General features: G+C 35.1%; 1 protein-coding gene across 9 annotated transcripts in view; it reads right to left on the reverse strand.

Moving 5' to 3' along the window:
* The window catches only part of SLMAP (sarcolemma associated protein), an 86,708-nt gene that overhangs the window by 27,374 nt on the left and 34,466 nt on the right, over positions 1-24,868 (reverse strand). For 3 of the 9 annotated variants that reach the window (XM_085302331.1, XM_085302324.1, XM_085302325.1), the window contains exons 3-13: positions 21,957-22,110; positions 16,319-16,391; positions 14,972-15,008; positions 13,344-13,406; positions 11,767-11,862; positions 11,363-11,434; positions 10,395-10,535; positions 8,635-8,772; positions 7,112-7,280; positions 6,978-7,028; positions 6,318-6,368 (exon numbers count right to left, since the gene is read on the reverse strand). In XM_085302331.1, coding sequence (XP_085158457.1) covers positions 6,318-6,368; positions 6,978-7,028; positions 7,112-7,280; positions 8,635-8,772; positions 10,395-10,535; positions 11,363-11,434; positions 11,767-11,862; positions 13,344-13,406; positions 14,972-15,008; positions 16,319-16,391; positions 21,957-22,110 — 1,045 coding nt within the window. The remainder of the gene's footprint in view (positions 1-6,317; positions 6,369-6,977; positions 7,029-7,111; positions 7,281-8,634; positions 8,773-10,394; positions 10,536-11,362; positions 11,435-11,766; positions 11,863-13,343; positions 13,407-14,971; positions 15,009-16,318; positions 16,392-21,956; positions 22,111-24,868) is intronic. The other 6 variants (XM_085302326.1, XM_085302327.1, XM_085302332.1 and 3 more) reach the window with 4 other exon arrangements.

A 24,868-nucleotide genomic window follows, 5' to 3' on the forward strand; every position in this document is an offset into this window, starting at 1 on the left:
ATAGACTTTTGTAAGTGGTTTATAGAAGAAAATTTGGCATCGTGAATTGATCTTGAAGTCTTCACAATTCCATGACTTAGAACCAGAATAATCATAATATAAAACATAGAAATTGATAGATTTTTTTTTTTTTTTTTTAACACAGATATTTTCCTAAACTCAAACTTTGGCCACTGTTTCCCACATTTTTAAGAATTTTGAATTCCTGCAACTAAAAAAAAATATACACATATTTTAATTCTTTTGCTTTTCCAGTATAGCTTACTGTCTTCTAATGCTCTGTATTGTGGTTTGAATTTCAACACTTGCACAGAAGTTTACTTCTCGGCATGACTGCTTCGGCAAACAACTTCAGTAATAACATACAACCCCCTTCCCCAATATGGCCCAAAGCCAGCACAACTAGTATTTTTCACTTAATGGTTGACATCTCTCTCTAAAAATTAAAAAATACACTGATGCTTCGTTTTACAGCACAGAATACTTTTTTCAAAAAAAAAAAAAAAAAAAATATTCTGTGCTGTAAAACAAAAGAGTGTAGTTCAAAGCCAACCAAAAAAAACCTATTTCAACATGCCTGTGTATATTTTATATACACAAAGAATTGTACATTGGTGTCAATAAACTAAACAGTATCTTATTCTGCAYTCTGACACTATCCTAGTAACTAAGGATGGCAGAATCCAGACCACAATCAGAACTCATTGCAGAAAAAGTAAAGCAGACATACCTGTATCTTTTAAAATGCCCTTTTTTTGGACCGCTGCAACTTTTCATATTGCTATTTCAAAAAACAGCTTAATAAATGTGACCATTTAAGTTTAAAAAAAAAMCCMAAAAACCAAAAATGCCACCACATATTTTGTCCCTGAATCAGTATGTATTTTTGGTTATCAAAAAAGAAATGAAGGTGAAGATCCCAGCAAAAATAATTTCCATCTTTCATCTTCATGATTAGTAATCAAAAAAGCAAGCATTTACTAATAAGCTATTAAAAGGTTTACTGAAATGTGCTTTGAAGTTAAGCTTCACAGTTCACTTTCCAGATAGTTCTGAACACCTTCTTTTGCTGATGAAAGCAGTTTAAAGGCAGCTTTCTTTTTTTGCTTTTTAAGGGTTTCCTATCTTTTTAACTTAAAAATTCCCTTTACAATTTAGGCTGCTTATTGCTACGTGTTTAACACAGGCCTTGCATCATGGAGTATCCGACAGTTAAGGTCTCTTAACATTACAGTGTCTACTTAAGTAAACCCCAGTCCCCCTCACACAGCCATATTTGTGCTTCTGCAAAAATTAATCATYCAGGGAAGCCAGCTTTGAAGGCTAGTGAAAGGCGATATCCCCCACCTCCCCCCCCCCACCAAAAAAAAAATGCAAATTTAAAACTATCTGAAAAACGTAAATAGCTTTAATTTCACTTGTCACCTGTAGGCAATATTAATGGAAAAGTGGAAAACAGCTATACAATCCATCCAAAATACCAATTCATTTTAGATAGATAAAAAGTATTAGAGACAAAGCTAGTAAGATGGCAAAAAATTGACTTAAGTTTTAAAAACCATAAATGCAAAGATTAAAATCCCAGAACAAAAAACAAGAAAAAAAAGAAGTCACAAATAAAGATGAGTTAAACTGGAGGGAAAGATGAAACTAAGAGGGCACCGTATTCTCCCTTGTCTACACATCTTTTTCACTACTTCTGGTATTAATTAACCCTATACTAATTAGAACAAAGCAGGGTTTTTGCTGTCGAGATCACTGGATTTCACCAACAGTTGCTGGAAAAAAAAATGCAAACTGAGCGATGGATGAAATGATGTATTGAACACAAAGCAACAGAGTTCCCAGATCATTCAGAGCAGGATTTCRTAAGTTTTAAGATGTTGTAGAGCAATCTCTAAAAAACAGAAGCCAGGAATTAAGTATCCATGTCGCACTGTAAGATTTTAGTGTCTTTTCCTCCTACCCTCCAAAAACTATGGTTTTAACGTCTTGACAACCCTTGACTGCTCTTAATTCAGAAGTCCTTCCAATTGTCTTAYGTCTGTAGCCACTGTTTATATAGTGCACTAGATTATTTAATCATCTAATTCTCCTTTTTGTGCTATCATACATGCTTCACTTCCTTGAGTCAGTGTGTTTTCACCTCTTTCCCTTACTTGTGCCCTACTGATTTAAATGCTTCTTCCGCAAACTCTATGGATATGCACACCTTCCTCTCTGAACAAGCAGAAGACACTTCTCTGTCCTCCTCTTCTGGACAGACTGCATGGTTGTCTCATTCTCCTTTCTTTTAGTATTTCTCTTACACTTTGTAGGYCCTATACTTTTATTGCCTCCGTTGTAAGCGAGTCACTACTCTTTCCTTTTTCTTTTTTTTTTAATAATAAATCTGCTCCTTTTCCAAAGAAAACCTAGGCAAGTCTAAACCCTGAAAACAAAAAAGCAGAGTATCACATGATCAATTAGATATTCATGCTTGATAYTACGATACCTTGTGATATGGTCCTACACCTAAAATTTGTTGCATATCTTAAAGCCCTAACTCCTGACTATCTCTGAAAACATCACTCCTTTTACTAGCTCCCACTCTTCACTGCTGCTGAGAGAAGAAAAAGTGTCAGACTTAAGGGTMGCTTTTACATACATCATCAGGAAGGTAATTAGGATCAAGCAATTTGTTTTTGTTGTTTTTTGTTTGGTTGTTTAATCTTATAATGTTGTAGGGCATGATTGAAAATACTTGAATTTAGGAAAAGCAAACTTTCAGTCCAAGAACAAGTACMTAAGTTACTGACTTAGCATCTTTTTCTTATTTGATTGTAAGAAAATACAAGTTTACACTGCTATAGTATACTGAACGTTCTGAGTTAATATTAATTCTTCTAAAGTAAGGCAATCAAGGCCTTGTAATGTCTTTACTCTAGTTTTCAATCTCCCAAGAAAGAGGGAGGCATAAATAAATTCATCTTTGCTTTTTCCTCCTATTACTAAATTATGCTAGAATTCATTAGATCCTGATGGTTGCTTTTGCTTCTCATTAGCGACACAACTCTTCAGATTCAGTCTGCAGAGCTAGTACTAACACAGGTTTTGCTAAAATAGGTAAGTGCGTATCCAGCATGCAATTAATTTATAGCTGARCTTCACTCAATGTGGCCTTCATTTCCAGACTGGTAAAGAAGTTTCTTGGACTAAACATTTAAGTACTGTTCATTTTTATGTACTGAATAAAGAGAAATCTAGGAAATCTTACCCCTCCTCCCCATTCTCATAAAAAGGGTGGGGGGAAAATAGAAAAAAAAATCTAGTCTCTAGCTTTCTGGTTGGGTAGAACATTTAATTATGAAATAGCGCAACTGCATATAGACAGAGCAAACCACTTTCTCCCTTACTGGCTATGGACAGGTTATCCACAACCTCCTTCTCTACAAAAGTAGTTGAATCTACAGCATGCCCTTTTAAATGCTTTGYTCTTCTAAAATAATACAAAACTACTTAGGAGGGGAAAAAAAAAAAAAAACTGCATCCCTGCTGCTTTCAAGAGGGCAAAATCCAAATTCTGGCAGAGAAAATTACTGCCCATCTGTGACCATATGAGGGCTAGATAAAGGACAGGAGGATACAGAGATGCACAGACTGTCTGGAAGAGAACACAGGCCAGCAAGCTCCAAGGAGTCAGAGAAATGTGGATGGACCAGACACAGCAGAGATGCAGAAAAACGTGGTGCAACAGATGAGATGAGGGAACACAGGAAACTAAGCTAATGCACAGAGCAATAAAAGAATACAGCAGCTGCAGGACAGAAGAAGGTATTAAAGGACTTYATAAACATACATAAAGACAACCTGAATGAACAGCTCTATGATGCCTATATACGATACAGAAAAGGAAACTGGCAGACATCTGCCTGGAACACTGAGGTTTAAAAGCAAGAGGCTCTGTTACTCAGGGGAGGGAGGAATCTGTTTTCAGGCATCCGTGTAGATGACATTCTGAATCTTCTGCAATCTAATACAAATCAAAAAAGGATTCCTTCTTCAACTTTGAAAAAAGCCAAGTAAAGAACAATGGTACTTTGGTATCTATTTGTTACAGCCTCACAATAATTTGATTTTGAAATCATATTTTGGACAACTTACAAACTTACATTGGTAAGAGGTAGCAATACTTAAAAAGGAAGAAGGAGATTCTGGGCACAACTTAAGAAAAACTTTTCAAACTCTTCTGTACTCAGTAATTGGAATTTAGRCATATGACTTAATTCTTAATTAATATCTATTAATACTTACAAATTTCCACATTTTAGTGTGATATTATCAACTATTTCTCTATAAAACAATATATATTTTCACATGAAGCTTGAACATTTTTTCTTAATATTTCTCCATTTTAGGCTATTTGTGTTCAGCTACCACATGATTTCTTAAAAAACTCCAACATTCCAACTTTTAAAGTCTTCTTACAGTTAACATGATTAGAAGAAAGTGTCATAATCCCTAAGCAGTCCTTCAATTTTACTCTTTAAAGTTRACTGTTTTCTGATGTGCAAAATTAAAAAAATATAAGGTAAAAGCAAAAGTATTTTAACTATTTCATCAAGCATTAGAAGATTACCAATCTAAAATTATGTTATKCAACATCAAGGCAGAACAATCTATCAAAAAAATTATGGCACCAGAGAATTGGCAGCAAATCAAAAGAAATTCTGGATGCAGCAGACTAAGTCTCTTGCTTGCTAATGTCAGTATGCATCATAGCTAAATGTCTAAAATACTAAAGACATTAAGGAATAACTAGTACTCTGATTAAGCAAAARTTTTTAGTCTAGTAGTGTTTAACAAATCTCTTCTGCTCCAAATAAGAAACAGACATGAGATTATGCCATGATTAACTGCCTCCATTTATGTTTTGCTCTCCCATTAAAGTCCTAGTCAAGTCACTCTTTGTTTATAATAAACAAAGAGAGATGAGTATTACAGCATAAGAGAGCTTTAAATTTTGTTTCAAAATGTAACAGTAACTATCTATGCTGTTAGAACTAAAAGTTCTCTACATAAGTGCCTCTTTCCATCCAATACATACAATCACTCTGCATAAGTTTCACTATCCAGCAAGATAAAAGCAAAAGCTGAAGAAAGCTACACCAAACAAAAATTCAGAATTAACGTAAGGGAATAAAATTTTAGCCAATGGAACAATTTTTTGAATTTAGAATCTTATCTGGAAGAGGCTTAGTTAAACATGGTATTTGGAATATTTATGCTTTGAAAATTTTAAAATTTAAAGCTTTACTATCATAAAAAAGCAGCATGCCAGGAAAAAGACAAACAAGCCTGCATTACAAGGAAAATGAGAGGTCCTCAAGTTTCCACTGTGTCACTCAAACTTTTTAAAGCATTCTGAACCAAACCATTACACAGTATATTAAAGTTTAGTCATCCAAAAGTTGTTTAAACAGTAGAGAAAATATTATTATTGAAAGACTGCATCATTTCTCCAGAGCATTCTAAATGCATTGTGGCCCAAAATATTTCAGACTATCATCTTTTGAAAAATACATTACACTACAGTATACAATTCACTACAGTGAATTATATACGACAACTGCATATATGGTAAAAAAAATAAAGATTATCTGCTAACATAGTTTGATCACACAGAAAAGGATCCTTACTCTTATTAGGCAATTTTACTCAAAAACCTCAAGATTATATTAGGACATAAATCAGCTAAAAAAAACAGTTTAATATAATCTTAAAACAAAAAATCCACAAGTTACTTTATTTGTATTTATTCCTATATTATAAAAAGATGCTCCTGAATTTCCAAAAGTTAGTTTTCACTTTTTGTATGTTTCACATACTTGCTTCTCTCATACAGGACTGATAGCAAAAACAGAATTTACTGACTTGACTTATATCATCTGATTTACTAGAAAATGGTATGTTTGTGTTGCAAGAGAAAATAAAACTAAGAAGGGGAAAAAGTCAACAACGAAAGTTTCCCCACTTTGTGTCAAAGTCTGACTTCATCCAGTAAACTCCCACTGATTCCTAGGTGTCCACAAAAAAAACAACAAAAAGCCACATACACAGTAGAGGGATGACTTCCAAATTTGGCTTATTAGGCTTTAGAGTATTCTAAGAACACCTAGACGAAGAGCCTAAAGCAAAAAAGTGCTGCACAGAATAGTGGACAATTTTGTTTTATCTTTGCAAGAAAATATTAGCAAATATTCAAAGTAAAACTTTAAACAAAAAGAATTTGTTCAAACATCAACCACAAGACAAAAGGTAGCCTTAGGATACACTACCTTTTTCTGTGCTCCCATTAATTTTAGGTATGAAGTCATCAACTTGTATGCCTAGGATTAAGAAAGGGTATTATTTCTGGAACCATGCAAAAATTATTGGAAAAAAAAAAAGGAAAGAAAAACCAATAGTACAGCACTGTGAAATGCACTGTGCTTCTCATACTTCCTCCTGTTTTCTAAGCATGTAACAGCAAGTCAAATCAAACAAAATAGGTAAAAATTAATGTCATTTTCCTGCACTATATAATATGTTTGTGTTTGTTAAAAACAGACACTATTACCCAGAAAATTATGTTGCCCATTACATATATACCCACACAGACATACACTTTTTCATATATATATAGATAGATAGATAGGTATATATAATTACACACACAAAAAGTGAATCTGTTAAACTTTTTGGGGGGCAAATTGAGCTCGGAATTGAGCTATAGACCAGAAGTCTGAACACTTACAGCATCAGTGCCCTCTACTGGCATTTTGTTATGGCCACATATACTTCAATGATAACGTTACACATGGGGGAAAAAAAAACAGCATCACTGCAAATGTTACTCTATTGCCAAACACCTAGACTACATGATTACTATAATAAAATACTTGAACAGAAAATAAACTGAAAACCAGCTTTAAACAAGAAACTGATATCACACCTACCTAAACTGTTGTGTTCTTTAAGAGTTTTCTCTTGAAGATGTTCTAACCGTACTGTGAACAGAATTCCAAGAAAAAGATATTTCACAGATTAAAAGAAATAAATAATAAAAGTTTTTTCCTGACTAGTGACTAACCTTGTAAAGCAGTTAGCCGTTCATTGGTGAAGTCATTATCAGCTTGCAAAGCTTCTATTTTTGCTTGAAGCTCTTGTTCTCTCTCTTCCATTTCATCTATTTTATGCTGCAGTTCTTTTTTCTCAGCCAGTCCTTTCTGCTGGATTTCCTCTTGTCTTCCTTCTGCTACCTGCTCAAAAAAGCACCAAACAAACCAAAACTAACATTAAAAAGCAACAGATTACCTTGATTTTTGTAGGATTAAATGTGCGAAAGGAACTTCCTTTTGACAGTCAAATAAAGTGTAAATAATGCAAAATTTTCCTATTCTTATTTTTCTATAAACTTCACATTTTTAGCTTACAGAATGGTAGTTTATCCTCTTCATTTACTTCTTTTACTAACTCCAAGACTATTTCTACCAGTATCTCTCCTGCAAATCTTAATAATCTAAATCATATGCAGCCTTTTCAGAACTACAATAGAGAGAAAGAATCTCAAAACATCTTTTAACTAAATTTCAAGTCTGAAGTACCAAAGACATAATTTTTACTGGGAAAGTACCAGGCCCAAGAACAAAGAAGCACCCTAAGTCTGCCAGGACCTCAATTCATCAGTCAAAACCAAGAAATCTTTCCAAACTAAATGTATATTACCATAGATAACTCACCCGAAAACCACAACTGTTTCTTTGCTGGGTTTCATGATAAAAGTTTCCAAAATTTCCCCCATGGTCCCTCCCAATGTAGGCAAAAAAATTTAATTTTGATCCTTCTGTGTTCATTCACAACAGTGGTTAATTCATACTTGAGGAACTAGTGGCCTTAGGACCAGCCATTTAAAATTTTATCTTAAAAAAAAAAAAAAAAAAAACTGCTGGTTGAGGTACTGAACTTAGAGAACCAGAGTTCCAATTCCAGTATTTTACCTGAGGCAAATAAAACAATTGCCTCAACTTCTACCACCTCCTTCCTCTCTGTGTTCTGCTCTTCCAGATTGCAGGCTCTTTGGGTACAGGCTTTTTCATGATGTGATTGTGTTCTCCAGCATAAAGGACATTTTGATATTAAAATATTTAAATTAGGTTCATAACAAACTCCGTAACATACTCCTTTTCCTAGGAGTTAAGCTATATTATTACTACGATTGCAACAACACAAAGAGGCAACATGAAACACATTTCTGTCTAATTCCAGTTTTTACTACTATTAACTGTAAAATGTCTTAGACTGAGTTATTTGTATACATAAAAGCAGCTGAATTTAAAATTTTATATAAAATTATACTGCAGCTCCAAAATATGGTAACAAAGTGAACAAAAACCATATCCTTTTTAACAATTTAAATAACTGATGACATTTTCAGGCACATTAAGTGCAATCCTAAGGAATACATAAAAAAGAAATTGAAGTGTATCATGCTTTCACTTACTTGTTGCTTGAAGAGTTTCCTATCCTTTAGCTTATTTTATTGCCACATTAGAAATTAAATTTTATTTCTGTTCCACACAAGTCACTATAAATCAGATAAAATTATGTCATTACCTTTAGTTTGTCAGAAAGGTCTTTAATTTCATTTACAGCTCCATTGTATTTATTAGCTAATTCTCTTAATTCTTCCTGAGTCCGCTCATTCATTTCTTTCAGGTGAGTACATTCATCTTCTGTATTACTTAAACTCCGCTGTAAAAAAGAAATAACGTACAACAAGAAAGTGAAGATCAATAAACTACAAAGCATTCAAGTGAGTCATTTCCCCTGCCTCCATTACATTAGTGCATTTAACTAATGAGATTCTAGTTTGTTGGTCCTAACCATCAAGGCTAAACAAACAGATCAAGTGTTGGCAAAATTACTGTCTATACACATTACCTTTGCAACATTAGACTTAAATAAAAGAATACATAATGTGAAAAGATACTAGCTCCATGTGTGTGCAAAAAAAGGGGTGGGAAGGTTATATAGGTTATACAATTAATTAGGTTTGGCGGGAACAAAGAGTTCAAATGTATGATCCACCTTCTCTATTCTCCTCTATCTTATTTATAGAGACCTGCGAAAGTTTCATTGTTTTATGATTCAATATAATTCAGACTTCATCATATCTTTTATCTAATACAAGGAAAAATTTAACACATTCTATAAGCCAGATGGCTCTACAGAATAATTCTAAATTGTTTTCTGCATTCCACAGTGTGGACAGGCACCTAAACTAAGATCCTCTTAGTAATTACTCAAAGGCAGCAGGCTCTTCAGGAAGCTGGGAATGTCTTCTCCTGCAGAAGTTTGTGTCAACTGGCACTAGCTGTACAACCAAACAGTATATAACATTTCCTCCTCCTAGCTCAAGATTTATTTCTCCATTCATGTCCTATCACCACGAAAACAGACCAAATGACAATTTAAAAGAAATATGCATTCAAAACTACATTATTTAACTTTATTATTTAACAGCTTTCTATAAGGAGTCAATGATTCTTCAGTGGGTGAAGAAAAGAACTTGACTGGCAAAATCACATTAAGCTTAATTTAATAGTACCACTCCCTGCAAGATTCTTTTTTTTACTGCAGGCTTAGAAAAGAGGAGAAAGCTTGAGGTAAACACAAAACTCCAATCACTAAAAAAAACCTGTCAAACCTGTCAAGAAATACTACAATATGAAAAGATATGTTTAACTGAACTCAAACCTTTTTTCCCCCTCTTTTAACAACATTATCTGCACAGCATTCTGTATAAGTGGATGCACACAATAATTAAGTCTTAAGATATTTGAGATATTTCTGTTTTCTAAGGGAACACAGTAAGCAACAATAATGGAAAGAGAAAAATAAAGTTGGAAAAGATAGTAGTGAGAGATAGCACAAGGGCAGAAATCTTTTCCAGACAGAGAGAAAATGTCCAGTACATTTAAATCTTAAGAATTAATTCTTAGATGTAATTTGTATGAGCAGTTAAGCTTATATTTCCATAAATTTTACAGTTTAAACATGGTCTAATAGCAATTTTCCTAATGCACAAATGTCATTTTTCCTCATTTATTTCCTGTAGTATACTAACTTCTGTAAGACAGCTTGATTAGTTCTGAAATGTGGAAAAAGGAGGAGTTCAAAGACTAACTTCTTATTAATTGTTTAACAAGCTAAGTATTGTCTGACAGGAAAAATAAACAATACTACTTAATATATTGCAACTGCCACAATACTACACAAATACTGGTGCATTACAGGCAACAAAACAGGGATCACAGAGGTAGCAGTTTAACTATTTCACCATTTCCAGAGGACTAGTCAGGAAGTTTCAATACCTCCACTTCAGATAGTTTTCTGACCACTTCAATTTTCTCCTGTAGGACCCGCCTCAGGGACTCTTTGGCTGTTGTCTCATAGTTGTGTTTGTCTTCTTGTAATGCTATAAGTTCCTTTCGTATACTGTCTTCTGTTTGATTCTGTAAACAGTAACGTAAGATAATTTGGATACAAAGAGAGAATACAGATTAGCCATTTTGTTGATTTAATAAATTAAACTGTGGTAAGACCTGTTCTATTCCAAAATATCTAGCAGTTTCTGGTAGATAAGAAAGCTTTACAGGCAAAATTAATGGTCTAAATTCTTGATACAACAGGGTGCAAGTCAGATATTTGTCGAAGTGCGCATATGTCAGCATACTTTCTAAAATCAGTTTTTATTACAAGAAAGCTTTTTGACTAGAAGAAAATCTACGGTTTCACATACTAAAAACCTATGAAAGGTCCCATGTGAAAAACAAACAGGGTCAGCAGAAAAAGTTTTTATAAGCTAGATACTCATGAGGAGAGAAGGGAAAAAAGGAATAGGTGGCCTAAACAAGTAACCCACAGCTTACTTCTTACTTTGTCTCTGAATCTCAGACAGAAGTTCAATACTCTTTTTTTTTCAATTCCCTATTTGAGAAGGAATATGCACAGAAAACAGGACTGATGGAATGATTACTTCTTATTGATTACAGAAATTCCTTCCCTGTAATTCACTATATACCTGTTTATATGCATATATAAAAGAAATTAGCAGTTTGGGCTACTTAAATCCTGAAAAGTAGTCATTTATCTAGATTTAAATGATTTCCAGGAAGCCTAGCTTTCGTGCTACTCCGATTATCAAAATTGCACAGGTTCATTTTGGTGAAAGTTCATTTGAAAGTCTGTTCCAACTGCTCTTCTCAAATTATCTCATTTGAAAGTATTTCAGAAAAGCATTATTTCAGCATTCAACATTCTACTGAAGTAAACTACTTACTTTTGAACATGCTTGTAATTGATTTCCCATAACCTCTAATCTTGATAGCAGCCTGTCTTCATCTATTAAAGCCTAGTAGAAAAAAATGTACCACCCTTGTATAAACATAAGAAAAGCAGAAAAACAAGCAAGCAATTTCAAAGGAACATTCTGTGCTTTAAGTAGTTTGACTTGAGATGTACTTTAGAGACATTAATTTTATTGAAGTATTTACTAATAACAGTTTGTTCAAATTTATACGTGACTACTTAATTTATTAAATGTTAGATTTTCCACAGTTTGAGAATGACCATAAGATTTTTGTTCTTCCTACTTTTTTTCCATTATGATCTATTGCAAATTAAAATTACAATTTATAGACAACTCTATTCCCGTCTAAAAAGGAAAATAATGCCTGTAGATACCTGCCAACTAGTATCTGAAGCCTCTTGTGTGACAGCAAGTAGTCGCTGAAGGGTTGCCAGCTTCTGTTCCAACATTTGTTCCCGATGTAAGGCTTCCTACGAGGAGAGCAGAGAGCCAACTGGTCAGTTCAGCTACAACAGTTCAGGAAAACAGAAGCAACAGAACAGATACTGCTAGATCCAAAGAGAAAAGGAAACATTAGTAGCAAATACTGTCATAAACACTGTCATACCCTCATCTCGTTTTATCCATCCATACTTTTTTGGATATTTTGGTTAGAAAAACATTATCCGAATAATCTCAGGCTCCTAAAAGCCTTCATTTTTCACGCTTATGTTGCATATGCTGAAGGTACACACAGTTACAAATTATTCTTTCAAAGACTTTCAAACAGTGTACTAACTTTGACTTCTGCCAATGGTTTCAGCAACAGAATTGTCATTATCAACAAAGGGCTGCTTGGCAGCTTGCATGTAATGAACTGCAAGTCCTCAAAAGAGCTTGCAAAAAGAAAATACCAGTAACACCTACTATTTTCAGGGAGTTGTTTTGACACAATAAGGTAGAAGAGTTTTTTTTTTTTCTTAAAAAAAAAATTCCAGAATATGAGTGGACAGGTGAGTGAAGCATCTCCCAAAGAAGAGGATGTCTGAACCAAAATTGCTCCCATACGTATGTTTGTCAGCAGACATACACAACGCCCATCCCTGTCTTGAAAGCCTTACAGTTGATGTGAACAAATAAAAGTTGCTGTTGTTAGCAAACAAAACAGACAAAAAAGGSAAAATATATCATTAGTACAGTGCATAAACTGAAGCTATATAGAATTTATTGACCTGTTTACACACATTGTTGTGTGTTGCCATTTTAAAAACTAACTTGTTTTGTGCCTGTTATCGTAACATCTTGTAGSGGGTGCGAGTGCATTAGAAGTGGCATAGGAGCAGACACAGAAAGGCTGGTTATGTCAGTGGGAAAGTACAGCTGCCAGCATTTTACTTTCCTTTGTGCTTCCCAATAAATCCACACCACAGAGACAGATATCCACACTGAGAAGTTATGTTCAGATAAACAAACTAGTTGTTGACATACCAAATGGCCTCATATTTTGCCATTCCTTTCTTTTATTGTATTATGTACACATATAAAGGTTTGCAGTCATAGCAATGTAAAAAAAAGTGTCTGGAGCAAAAGGAAAAGGGAGGAGTGGAGAAAAAGGCCAGGAAAAGCAGATACAAGGTTTTCAGACATCCTTCTATAAAACAGGGACATTTCATGTCCTTCATAAGTCGTATCATTCATGCAAAACCCAAAATGTTTACATAGAACTACACTACGTTCAGCTAAAATACTCTTTTTATACTATTTCACAATAGGAAAAAAATTAGTTAAATGTTTATACGCAAGCATAACAGGCATATGTATTTTTGTATGTTACATACAACATATAAACATAAAAATTGCCTGTTTACAAACTGCAAGCAAAAAAAAAACATATACAGAGAACAAGTTTGTTTTGAACAAAGATTAAATATTTAGCTAGGCTAACACAACAAATTGTCAAGAGAAAAATTACCTGCAGATACTGTGAAAGCTGAAACAATTCCTGAGAATACATACTGGGAGTGTTAGCAGCAACCTGAAAAATAAGAATTTAAGAATCAAAAAGGTTTTGGATGTTTTGCTGAACTCAAGTATTGCAAAGTTGATCATTTCAATCTAGTCAAATGTAAAAATTCTAATTTACCTAATAACTCTGTTTTTAAATCATTTACTACCCCACTATCATTTATTCTGTGTGTTATCATAGAACTTCTCAACTCAGAATTGAGGCTCAGCAGTGCTAATGCCTTTAAAATTTTTCAACATCCAAAGCCCTTAAGAGTTCGGTTTTAACTGAAACAAAAGCAATAATCTAACAAAAGGAACAAGGTGCACAAAGGTGGAATCACTCAAACCAAAGATGCCCTGAAGCCAGGGGGGTTCTGGAACTGAAAACAGTCTCCCCATATTCCAGTTCAATGCCTCCTCACCACCACCATACATTTTATCATATATCTTCTGTTAGCCTGCTAGTCGTCTTTCTTTTCCATCATTCTTCATATGGGAAAGGAAAGCATTTGTTTCAGATTTGGGGAATGTCTGTACTACCTTTATTCACAGCTGTTTTTGTTGCAAATCAGCATTATTTAAATTTGTATCAAAGAAGCTTTCACTGTCATTTCCTCTACCAGATTTAACAAAACCAGATTTCTGGCAATAAGGAGGAGGAAAGTTGGAATTTTTTCTAAACACTAATTTTTGTAGGTTCTCTGCCTACCTTGACATCACTTTGAAGCTGCTATTCACCCAGTTACACCTGCAGTCCCTCCTCAAAATCTCTGCCCTTGCCATGGATTCAACCTACATGTGTTTTGAAACCTGGGTTTAAATGCAAAGCCTATCAACTCTTCAGACCACTGACTTCACAAATAAGTTTCCTTTGTTCCTCAAAATTTTGTTCAACTTGAAAATTTTCATATGAATCTATTTAAGTTAATCCCCCTTTTCAGTGGCTGGAGAATCAATTCATTATCACTTGACCTAAGCGTATAGCTGCTAACAGCTTTTCTACAAGTACCCTACACTTAATTTTAAGTTTAAAAGTAACAGTAGACATGACTCTATGACTCCATGACTCTACAGTGGACAATTCTGATTGTATCTGCACTTGAGGCCCGCAAGGGTCTGGGGTCTCAGGCATTCGTTGCAACACCCCAGAGMACTTTCCAGCACAGACACTGCAGCTTCTCCATGAAAACCAGCATAAAAATACAGTAGTCCTCATCCCAGCACCAAATCAAGAAATAGGACATACTCTTGGATCCCACAGAAACGCCATATTCTTAGTATCAAATTATGCATATCTAATACATAGCAATATTAATTTTTCTTCATCAACCTATATCTGGAAATTTAACCATTTTAACATCAACAGATGTTTTTAAAGCCAAGTTTCAGAGGCTATACTCTGCCAAAATTCAAGCTTACCATAATATGCCCTCTGTGATACTGTGTTACCTTCTGTACTTCAACGTCATTCATAATATTAAACTGGGAGAAAATAACCAATGGAAAACACATCTAAACATAACTGTGCTTCATCTGTGTATCTTTTCAATAAGGCAAAAAACAGCAAGAAAAAAAAAAGCATTTTTGAATTACCTTGTCTACAGGACTTGGTAACGGAGCATGGATAACACTAAAGGAAACAAAAAAAAAGAAAGAAAGTAAATACAGAATAACAATTCAAAAACCCACAAGATCACTCATATTGTGAGTTTAAATCAAGACAATCTGCATTTTCAAAATCATTCTTCAGATGAAAAAGCTAAAATACAAAATGCAAAGATGGTTAAGATGATGCTGAATAGTTTCAAAATTACAGAAATATCTTCTAACCTAATTTATAAATTCAAGTCCTGTTCTAAATATTGGAAGTCACTCTTTACCAACTTTTACTTCAGCAGTTATATAGTATCCACTATGTTTTTAAAACTGATTTGTTAAGATTTAAACCAATTTTCAGGCACAAAACAATACGCATGAACAGACCTTGTTTACAAACTCTTGTTTATAAAATCAAGATGCTAACTAAAATAATATTTGCTAACTAACATAATTTTGTACAGTTTCACTACAGTCAAGTTGCATACTTGCTCATTTTCATGAGATATAAAACCTTAGCAACACACATTTCTACTATTTGTCTTTAGGATATRCAACTACGCTGAAAATCTCCCATAACAATTTATTTTCACTTAGTCTTACAAAACAGCCTAAGGCTTCATGAAAGTATTTCTGGATAGCAACATCACCACAATATTTGAGTAAGTACTCCAAAGCATACAATAAATAAGGATGAAAACGTCTTAAAATTGTGTCGTTTGTAACTGGTACTCTGCTACTGCAAATACAATGTTTCTCCAAAGTTTCACTGAGCACATCGGCTTCTTGGTATTTGTTTGAGCTTCCAAACGCTAACGCTCTTCCATTCGATTTATTTGATTTCTTTTTCCTTGTGTTAGGCAAAGCTTTTTTCAATATAACATTGAACTATACTGTGTAGAAACATTGCTATATTACTTATCTGAAGAATATAAAGTGTTGTGTGTACACATAACATTTTAATTTCAGTTCAGCAGCTTTTGTATGCATTTATATCTACAGAAATAACMTCAAATTAAAAAAGGAAGAAGAGTGATCACTTGCTGGAGCTTCCCAACCCCCCAAACTCCTCTTCCCACTTCAGTGCACTAAGAAACCCAGATAATCACAAAAGCCCAACTTGATGAGATTTTTTTATTTTTGTAACTGTCCTGATTTTTAAAAGCAGAAAAATGAGATTTCTTTTTCCATGATAATGCCTGAAAAAATGTGTTTAATTATTTTCTTCGTATGCAGTACCAGAARAGAAACTGTTTCTACCTTGATTTTAAACATAATGCCTATCAGACCCTCAATTATACTACAATTTCATTTTGTCACACATGAATAAATATGTATTCTTACTCTGATCGCAATCGAGCTTCCATTCCATCTGGAAGAAATAATTTGATTGTGGAGACTATACATCCATGGGTAACTGGAAAGAAACAAACAGTAAGTTTGATTTGTTACTATTTAAAATCAAGAAGTTGATGTTATAGCAAGCAAGTGAACTGTCTTAAGGAATTACAAGAGAGGTGACCCAGGAAAGGTATGACTCCTTCAAGCAGCAGCCCCTCGTGCCCGGGGCTGCCTTCCTCCCCCTCGCCCCGCCGAGGCCAGAAGCTTTGCCAATAGAAACTTGGGAGTTTATGCTCTGTGCTTTGTCCTGGCCTATCAAGCATTTCAATTTCTTGCAAACATAGCAGGGCCTGAAAGACTTCTTTGCTGCAGCTACTTAAAGCTAACCAYGTTTTGATCATAAAAGAAAGAGAGGGGTGGAGGAAAGCTTCTTACCCAGTGTAAATGCCAGGAACACAGAAAAAGGGAGCTACCTTTATGACAAGATTCCTAATGAGTGTATCTGGGGACTTGAAAGGTAACACATTCAATTTGAGGATCAAAAATGGACCACAGAGCTACAGGAGCTACTTAGAAGTACAGCCTCTTGAACATAAGGAACAGATGCAGCATTTGGTATGCCTATAGTATGTATTTCATGCATAGTCCTAGACTAGCAGCCTCTCATTTCAGGAAGAGAAAGCTTGCTTCTCTTGGAGTGAATTCAGATTTCGTTGAACTGAAAATAGATCCAAAAGAATAACAGAAAGAAATGCAATATATGATTCTTATTACAAGATCGACCTCTTTTCACTGTTTCCCAAAAATTTTACTGATAACATTATGACACTGCAAAYAGTCAAATTACAGCTGTATTTTCTTTCTTTTGTGGTCCTACAATTTCACTTACATGGAAAGAAAGGTAGGAACTATTCCCAAATTACTACAGCAAACCAAATACAAATAAGCATATTGTCATCTATCACCTATAACTTGACCTAAACCAGCCACGAACATACAAGACAAATGGTTGCTCTACTTTCATAGTTATTAATATCAGAAAAACAGTTAATCTAGCTTTGGGAAAAAAAAAAGAAAATGGATGTTTTAGGACAATGGTAGCACTCCAGGGAAAAAGGACAGGTCTTTAACAAAGCCACCTCAATAAAAAAGAATCTAAAAATACAGGAGAGAGGATCCAGCTAAACAGTTCTTTTATCTGTGTTCAGTGCTAAAAACTAATACTTTGAAGAAGTATTTCTTAGTTATAACACCTAGGTTTTTCAGGTTGACCTGGTAAAATATTACCTTTACATATCAAGGTAAAATATTTACCATGCCTGGCAAAATACTACTTTACATCTCCTTCTCAAAACATATTTATTCATGTGGTTTTTGGTCCCTCTTTGGCTTTGAGCTTCCTGAACAAATGGTCCTCAGAACTCAAAATCTGTTCTTGAAAAAACACTTACCACAAGAAGAATACAGTCGCAATATTAACTGTAGAGTGTAGTACTCTAATACAGCTTTCACAGTGAGTGAAGAATCCCTTCCTTTACAGCACAAAGAAAACTACTGATTTCAAGGAGAAAGTATTAGGGTATCTGAAATTTAAGACCAACATACAGCCTTAYATTTGGATAATATATCACATACGTCTGTGAGAAAGGACATAATTCTGAATTTGGTCAAAAATATTCATACTCAAAAAAATCTACTGAAAGCTGCAAGAGTTTTTTTTGCATAAGAGTAAGCAATAAATGGGATACAGTAGAGAGTCTGAAATGGAGAGTAATGGTGAAAAGGTATAAAAGCATTTTGACATGATTAAAAAAAAAATCACTCTCCACCCTATCAATATCCCATCTATCAGTTCATTGCAAGTGAAAGAAACGTGAAAGACTGAGGGGAAGACAAAACAACAAATAAAGCATTAGAGTGATGACTGGACAAGCTGGAAATAACTGCTTCAATTCAAGTCCGTTTTACTGCCTATGGAAAAAAAAGCTGGTTGCCAAAAAGGATTGACAAAATTCTTAAAGTAAAATGTATTTCCTYCTCTTCCCACACCACAGATGGCAGACCCTGCACTCTCCTCCCAAGCTGTTGGAAACTGGAGCTAGAGAAGACTTCCAGCGCTGCTGGGGGCAGATACTTCCATCGCTCTCGTCTTGCTCTCCCCACGCTTTCGAAAACTTTCGGGGTAATCGAAGGCATTGCATGAGAGAGAAGGCAGCAGAGGGCGTTAAATGCCTTCAGCTCTCTGACCAGGGGCCTGCCAGCACCACAGATCAGGGCGGTGCAGGCGTCCGAGAGCATCGCGGCGTTCTACTGGCACAGAAGGACATCCAAAAATACCTACCCAAATACATAGAAATAAGCAAACTTTCTCTTGTTTACTTTGTCTTGCAAACTTTCACCATAACTGATTGTACATGGAATCGTTTTGAAACGTGTAATTGTTCATTTCACACTCTTCAAAACAGAACTCCCCAAATTCACTTCCTCAGCACTGCATACCACAGCAAATGACAACTGCTGTCGTACGCAATCCTGAGGACCTGACAGTAAAGGTGCATAGAAAAGGRAAATCCAATTTGCGAGCCATACTTACATTTTTGCTTTGACTTGTTAACGTGATAACAGTGGCCGTGGCAATAATTAAAATAAAGTTTAAAAATCTGGCTGTTTTTTCCACTTTGTTTTATACATTGACAGGAGTATGTGCTGGGTTTCCCCCATTTGCAGAGGCTTTTTCAGACACCAAGGGAGAGAAAAGCCATATTTAAAAAAATAAAGTCCAAATTTGACTAGAAGAAAGTCCAAGCCAAACAATTATTTCATTATTTGGTACTATTTGATCATACTTGAAAGCTTGCTGTTCCTTTTCACAAGGCTAATGTATCAGTTAATTCCTGAATGTTCTGCTGCAACTGGGAAATTTAGAAATCACTAAAAAGAAAATAAACTAAAGCACATTAACATAAAGAAAAAAGCACAGTAAGATGATTAACAGACAAGTACCGTACTCAGGAGAGGGAAACGAGCAGGTCTATGTGCTTCTTAGTAACATCATAACTGGACAAGTAAGGAAGCAGTAGGGTTGGAAGATATTTCTCAGGTCTGTTCACAACTTCAGTCCAACATCAGAACTTGGAAGAATCAGTGCTTATATAATACATCCTTTAAGTTACATACCAAACATGCCTCTATTTAATGARTCCAACTGAGATCATATTTGCAAAGAAATGAATTACTAAAATGCAGTCTAAAGAATAAATATATTTTAGTAATATTTACACAGRGTTTACATAGACAAATATACTCTGCTTATCCAGTCACCACATTATAATTATATATGGCAAAATGCTGAGGTGTCTTGTGCAAGTAAGGTGTTATATAAACATCAGAATGCAAAACACTTTTAAAGGGAACAACTAATTTAAAACTGCTTTCATGCCTGCATTTTTATTACTAGATGAACAGTAACATCTAAGAGTATTAAAATGAATTGGTAAAAAAAAATGTTTATATGCATTCCAATTGTATATATGTGTAAACAGCTTAGCTATGATCCAGTTGAGATGTAATTTGTTTCACGCCCCTGCACAATGCTCTAATTTTCATTCGTTGCTGGGGGGAGGATGGAGAGGGAGAAAGCAAACCTGAACACACTTCCACAGACACAGCTCAGCACACTCATGCAGTAACACAGGGGTACAGCGCCTATGTTCAAAGCTCAAGGAAAAGAGGAAAAGGGAAGTAGCAAGCGCAGAGGTACTGATCACTCCTTACGCAGACACTTGATTGCAGGGACTGTGGTTAGGGAACTACTATAAAATCATTAAAGATCTGGTACCATCATTCCCAGAAAAAGCTTGCTCAGGATCAACTTCCCATAAATTTCCACATAATTTAGTTTTCTGATAAAAGTGTGTAACTTTTTTTTTTCCTTCAAACCATAGTGCTTAAAGTCTTCTTCCAACTATATCTTAAAATATAAGTTGTTTTAGGTCTAATTATACCAGAAAGTCCCTTAGCTTTCAAGGAAGACAGAAACTCTTGCCAAATRAAGTTCTAAGCTTTAGAGATGCGATGTATTACCTTGATTTATTCCATGTACATCCCTAGTGTTAATAAGTATCTGCAGTCATGTCACATGAAGTAACATTTTAAATAATTCCCAGACAATTCCAATTAAACATCTAGGAGTTAAATCTTCACAAGACCATTTTTGATAGAAATGAAACAGAATTTGTTTAATGACCTTTACTATCATGAACCACTCAAAAACAGTACAACCCCAGAAGTTCTCATGATAAAATGTTTAACCATCTCTGTTACTTAGCAAGGTTTCCTTTAAATCTTTGTTCATTTCCCTTCCTCTGATACTTTGTAAGTTAAGAAACATAACCCAGCAAGCTCAAGAAAGAATTCATGTGTAAAGAGCAACTGATGGCAGCAGGCTGTATAGTTCTGTTTTGCTCATGCAAYGCTCTTCAAAAATTTTATTATTCTAATGCGGTCCTTTTCAGAAGGACTTTATCATCAGCAGTTMAATTTAATATTCTTTCAGTTCAGCCCTTTCCTAATATACTCTTCTTTTTTTAGGATAAGCTCTGTAAATGCTATCCTCAGGAAACCAGAAGAGCAGTGATGACAGTTCTGCCATTTTCTTGCCAAATACGTGTTACTGAATTAGGATTCTTCAAAACACAACCAGAACACTGTTGTCTATCAAAAGTAACAGACCTCTCAGGTACCTTCATAAAGTCTGGATGAAATAGATYACAATGCTGTAATTCACACACAAACCAGCCTTTCTTTAAGAGAAGGACAGAAATGAGTTCTAAAACACTATACAGAAATCCAAAAGAAAGAGACTAAGGCTGTGCTTTTATCAATCATCACAGACATAGTGCTTTTATCATAATCCAACATTTCCTGAATATGCATACTGACAAGAGGACAGCAAAAAATCCAAACCAAACAAAAACCTTCCAGCTCTTTTTTTTCCATCTAGCAACGTTTTTCTATCCTCATTTTCAAATACCTCCAGAAATTTAAAGTAGTAGTAATAGAAAGAAAAAAGTAAGTATCTAGAAATCTCAACAATAATTAAACTGATCTGTTTCAAACTGTTGCTATTTTAGCAAGAAATTCTTGTTCATACTCCTGTCACATTATTTGCTGAAACTGTAGGGCTTATYTGCTTGAAGAAAAGTGAAAAGGTAGCTAAAAAAGCACATGCATATATGGTCACGCTGTAGTTTTTAAGCTGTTGTAAGCCAGTGTTAAGTGGTGCAATATCTGAACCTGTGGTCCCAGCTGAGTCTCCTTTTCTGGATCTGCATTTCCACTGTCTACTTAAATACGTACTAGTACTCATGCAGCCGTGGATCAGGCAGGCTGGGGAGGCAACCTAGCTAAAATCTAAAGGGATAGTGGTAGTGGAAAAGAATCTGCATTTTCAGCAGCAAAGTTTATGGATCCAGTTTACCACATTATCGTAAGACTCAATGCCAGCACAAAGGAGAGAACAGATAACAAAGGACTTCTTTGCAACAGGAGTACCTCTTACCYTTAAAGATGCTTTGTAGTAAAATGCCCTAAATAAACACACTTGAAAATTGAAGTTCAGGGAAATAAAAAAGATCCATACCCTTACCTTTCCGCGTGTTCTCCGTCACATCTACACCAAACTGGATGATGTCACCTGACATAATCTCACACGGTGGGCTTTCCTCAGATCCTCTACTCAGTCTCTGACTATTAATAAAGGTACCATTACTACTTTTAGTGTCTTGAAGATAGAACTGTGAAAACAAACAAAAAAGTAGTAAACTATCTGCAAAAACAAAGTATGAATGATGAAATTGAAGCTCCAGTAAATTCTTATTTGCCATAAAAATACAACAATGATGCATAGGTGTGGAAGTGAACAAATGTATCAAACTCAAAGTCATCTCTTCAGGATGCAACATCACATATTTTCAACGAATACTTCTRTTTGGTTTGCAGTCATTAAACACATTGATTTCTACCACACACATTATGCAAATAATCATTACAAACTTTACTTAACCTACTACCTATGTGAAAAAAAAAAAAACAGACATTAGCAGCCACAAAGCCTTTTGCCATACATGTGTAAGAATGTGTATTCACATTAGCCAACACAAAAAAATTTAACTGCATTATATGCTTAAGACACAAGCAGTCCATGACACAAATATGCCCCGTAGCAAAGACTAGCACTGTGGACAAAGGAAGAGCTTTGGAAAAAGACAGAATCTAGGAATTTAAATGCAACATCAGCGTAAGATCAGGGAAAACAGAAGCAGGATGCTTTTACCTCTCACAGACTTTAGCTCTCCAATTAATTTATGCTTGTAATTGCCGCATCATCAAATATCTTTGTRAATATCCATTGTAGAGTTAATTAAAATTAAATAGCAACTCATTGAAACTGAAACAGCTTATGACACAGTACTTCTACTTAGGAAAAACTGCCRTATCTGAGGAGAGGTCACCTAGTAAGTGAATCACCTAGCAAGGGACTAGAGTCCACTGGCTAGGAACTGATCAGGAGACAGCAAGCAGGAAAGCGGAGGCCGGAATGCTATTAAACAGTAGGAGTAGCTCTCCTGAAACAAGTCATTTTCAGAAGCTCAAGACAACAATTATTACAGTGAGCCAATGACATGTAAGTAGATACCGACCTCCTGAGCTCATAAGGAATCTCATCAATTCCTAAAGCAAGCATAAGCCTGAGGAACAGGTGCTGCTTTCATAAAAATATATTCTTCTTATTTATAAAAGCAAAGATTTTTTTCCAGAATTCTATGTAAAATTTTCCATGCTTTTATTTGCCTCTATTATYAGACTCCTTAGAAGAAGTTACATTATAGTAAAAGGACTGGTGTTATGAGAAAATGCGGGAGATAACAGCACCAGCACTCTTCAGATCTCAGAAAACWGCACCAAGCATAAGATACATATCCTACATGTTTGCCCTGAGCAGCACAAGGGAGTGCCCCCGACCTGAGTGCTTAAATGCTATTGTGTCCACAAGATGGGACTCAATAAAATAATCGAGGGGAATGCCAAAACAGGAAAGCTCACCTAGATGTTATGCAATGACAGAATGAAAGTCAACACATGAAATTACTTTTTTTTCCAGGAGATATACCTTTGATCTTAAATTGAAAAACGAAAAATCAATTAGTACCTTGTTGGTAAAGGTGGAGGTAGACAGGAATTATGGGAAGATCAAGAAAGAACAGCTGTATTCATTGCTATTAACAACCAGATCCACCTACTCTAAACTGTTCTGTCTCTCTCAAGTTAAAAAGACAATCTCAATTTAATTAGCTTGTTAATTTACTTATTTGAAAGTATTCAACTCAACCCTCTGACAGCTCAAGTGCCAAGATAGTTATTTTTATTTCTTGTTTGTTTTTAATTAGCGTTCTATTCCATTTGAAAATCCTTCTATTACTGCAAAGTGAGTCACAGGCAAGAACAAATATGTTTGCACTTATTTTTCTCTGTCCTCTTCTTTTCTAGGCATGTATCTGCATTATTTCCCCTCCAACTTCAATCCATCTTTGCCCTGTAYAAACAAACTTCCACGGAGCCTACAGACAGGGCTTCCCTCTCTGAGAAATACAAGAGATTSACCACAAGAGAGGAATTCTGGGATTCTGAAGCTCAGTAGATCATCAGCAAAACAATATACAAAATACCCACAGACTCACAAAACTTAAACTGTGAAAAAAGCTCAAAAGATTTTCTAAAACAAATAGAAAATACGCATTAAACAACTTTATCTAATTGATAATCCATTTAMGTTACTGAATTTCATCATGCAGATTTTAAGTGGTGTTCTTTCAATTTTCTGAAGTCTTTACACACAGGTTTAAAATAGTCCATTTTKGGCAAATAGTAAAGAAATGAGCAATAACTAAAATGCTAAAAAACTGATGTCTAAGTTGAAATACACTTGCTCCAAGAATCAGGAAAAAAGATTTGGCCATTTTGTCTTAAATGCAGCAATTAACAATCCRCAGTGCTGGCTCTTTTCATTCAGCAAACTCAAACATTATTTCCATTCTTGTTTTCAATAGCTCAAATGATCCTTCTCAAAGTTCAATCCCTCCAACACCTTTCTAGCATTGCTAAAAGTTGTCTTTAAAAAACAAAATGAATGTAAACACCAACACGCACGCTTGTATACATGAACTAGTATTTAAGGGCTATTAAATACTGAGGCTCCTAGGTGGATTCTCTACAATGCCTCTTCCGCAGCAGCTCCCTACCGCGCTGCGTTCTGGGGACCCTGCCTGATTTGTTTTTCCTGTCCTTGTGTGCAGACAGACAAACTACACAGCACTGGCAGCTTATGGAGTAGCTGCAAGTCTTCCTCTCTCCCAGCGCTGGTCCCCAAGTTGCACCTCCTCCTTAGTTGTGCTGGCTCCAGCATTTGTATAGACATGATGAACCAGTTTCAAGAGCTGATGCAAGTTATATGTAGAGGCACAAACTGGCACTGTCACAAAGAAAGGTAGTGTA

This window comes from Rhea americana, unplaced genomic scaffold (genome assembly GCF_003343005.1).
Source record: "Rhea americana isolate MKP2758 unplaced genomic scaffold, rheAme1 scaffold_19, whole genome shotgun sequence".
Lineage (NCBI taxonomy): Eukaryota > Metazoa > Chordata > Aves > Rheiformes > Rheidae > Rhea > Rhea americana.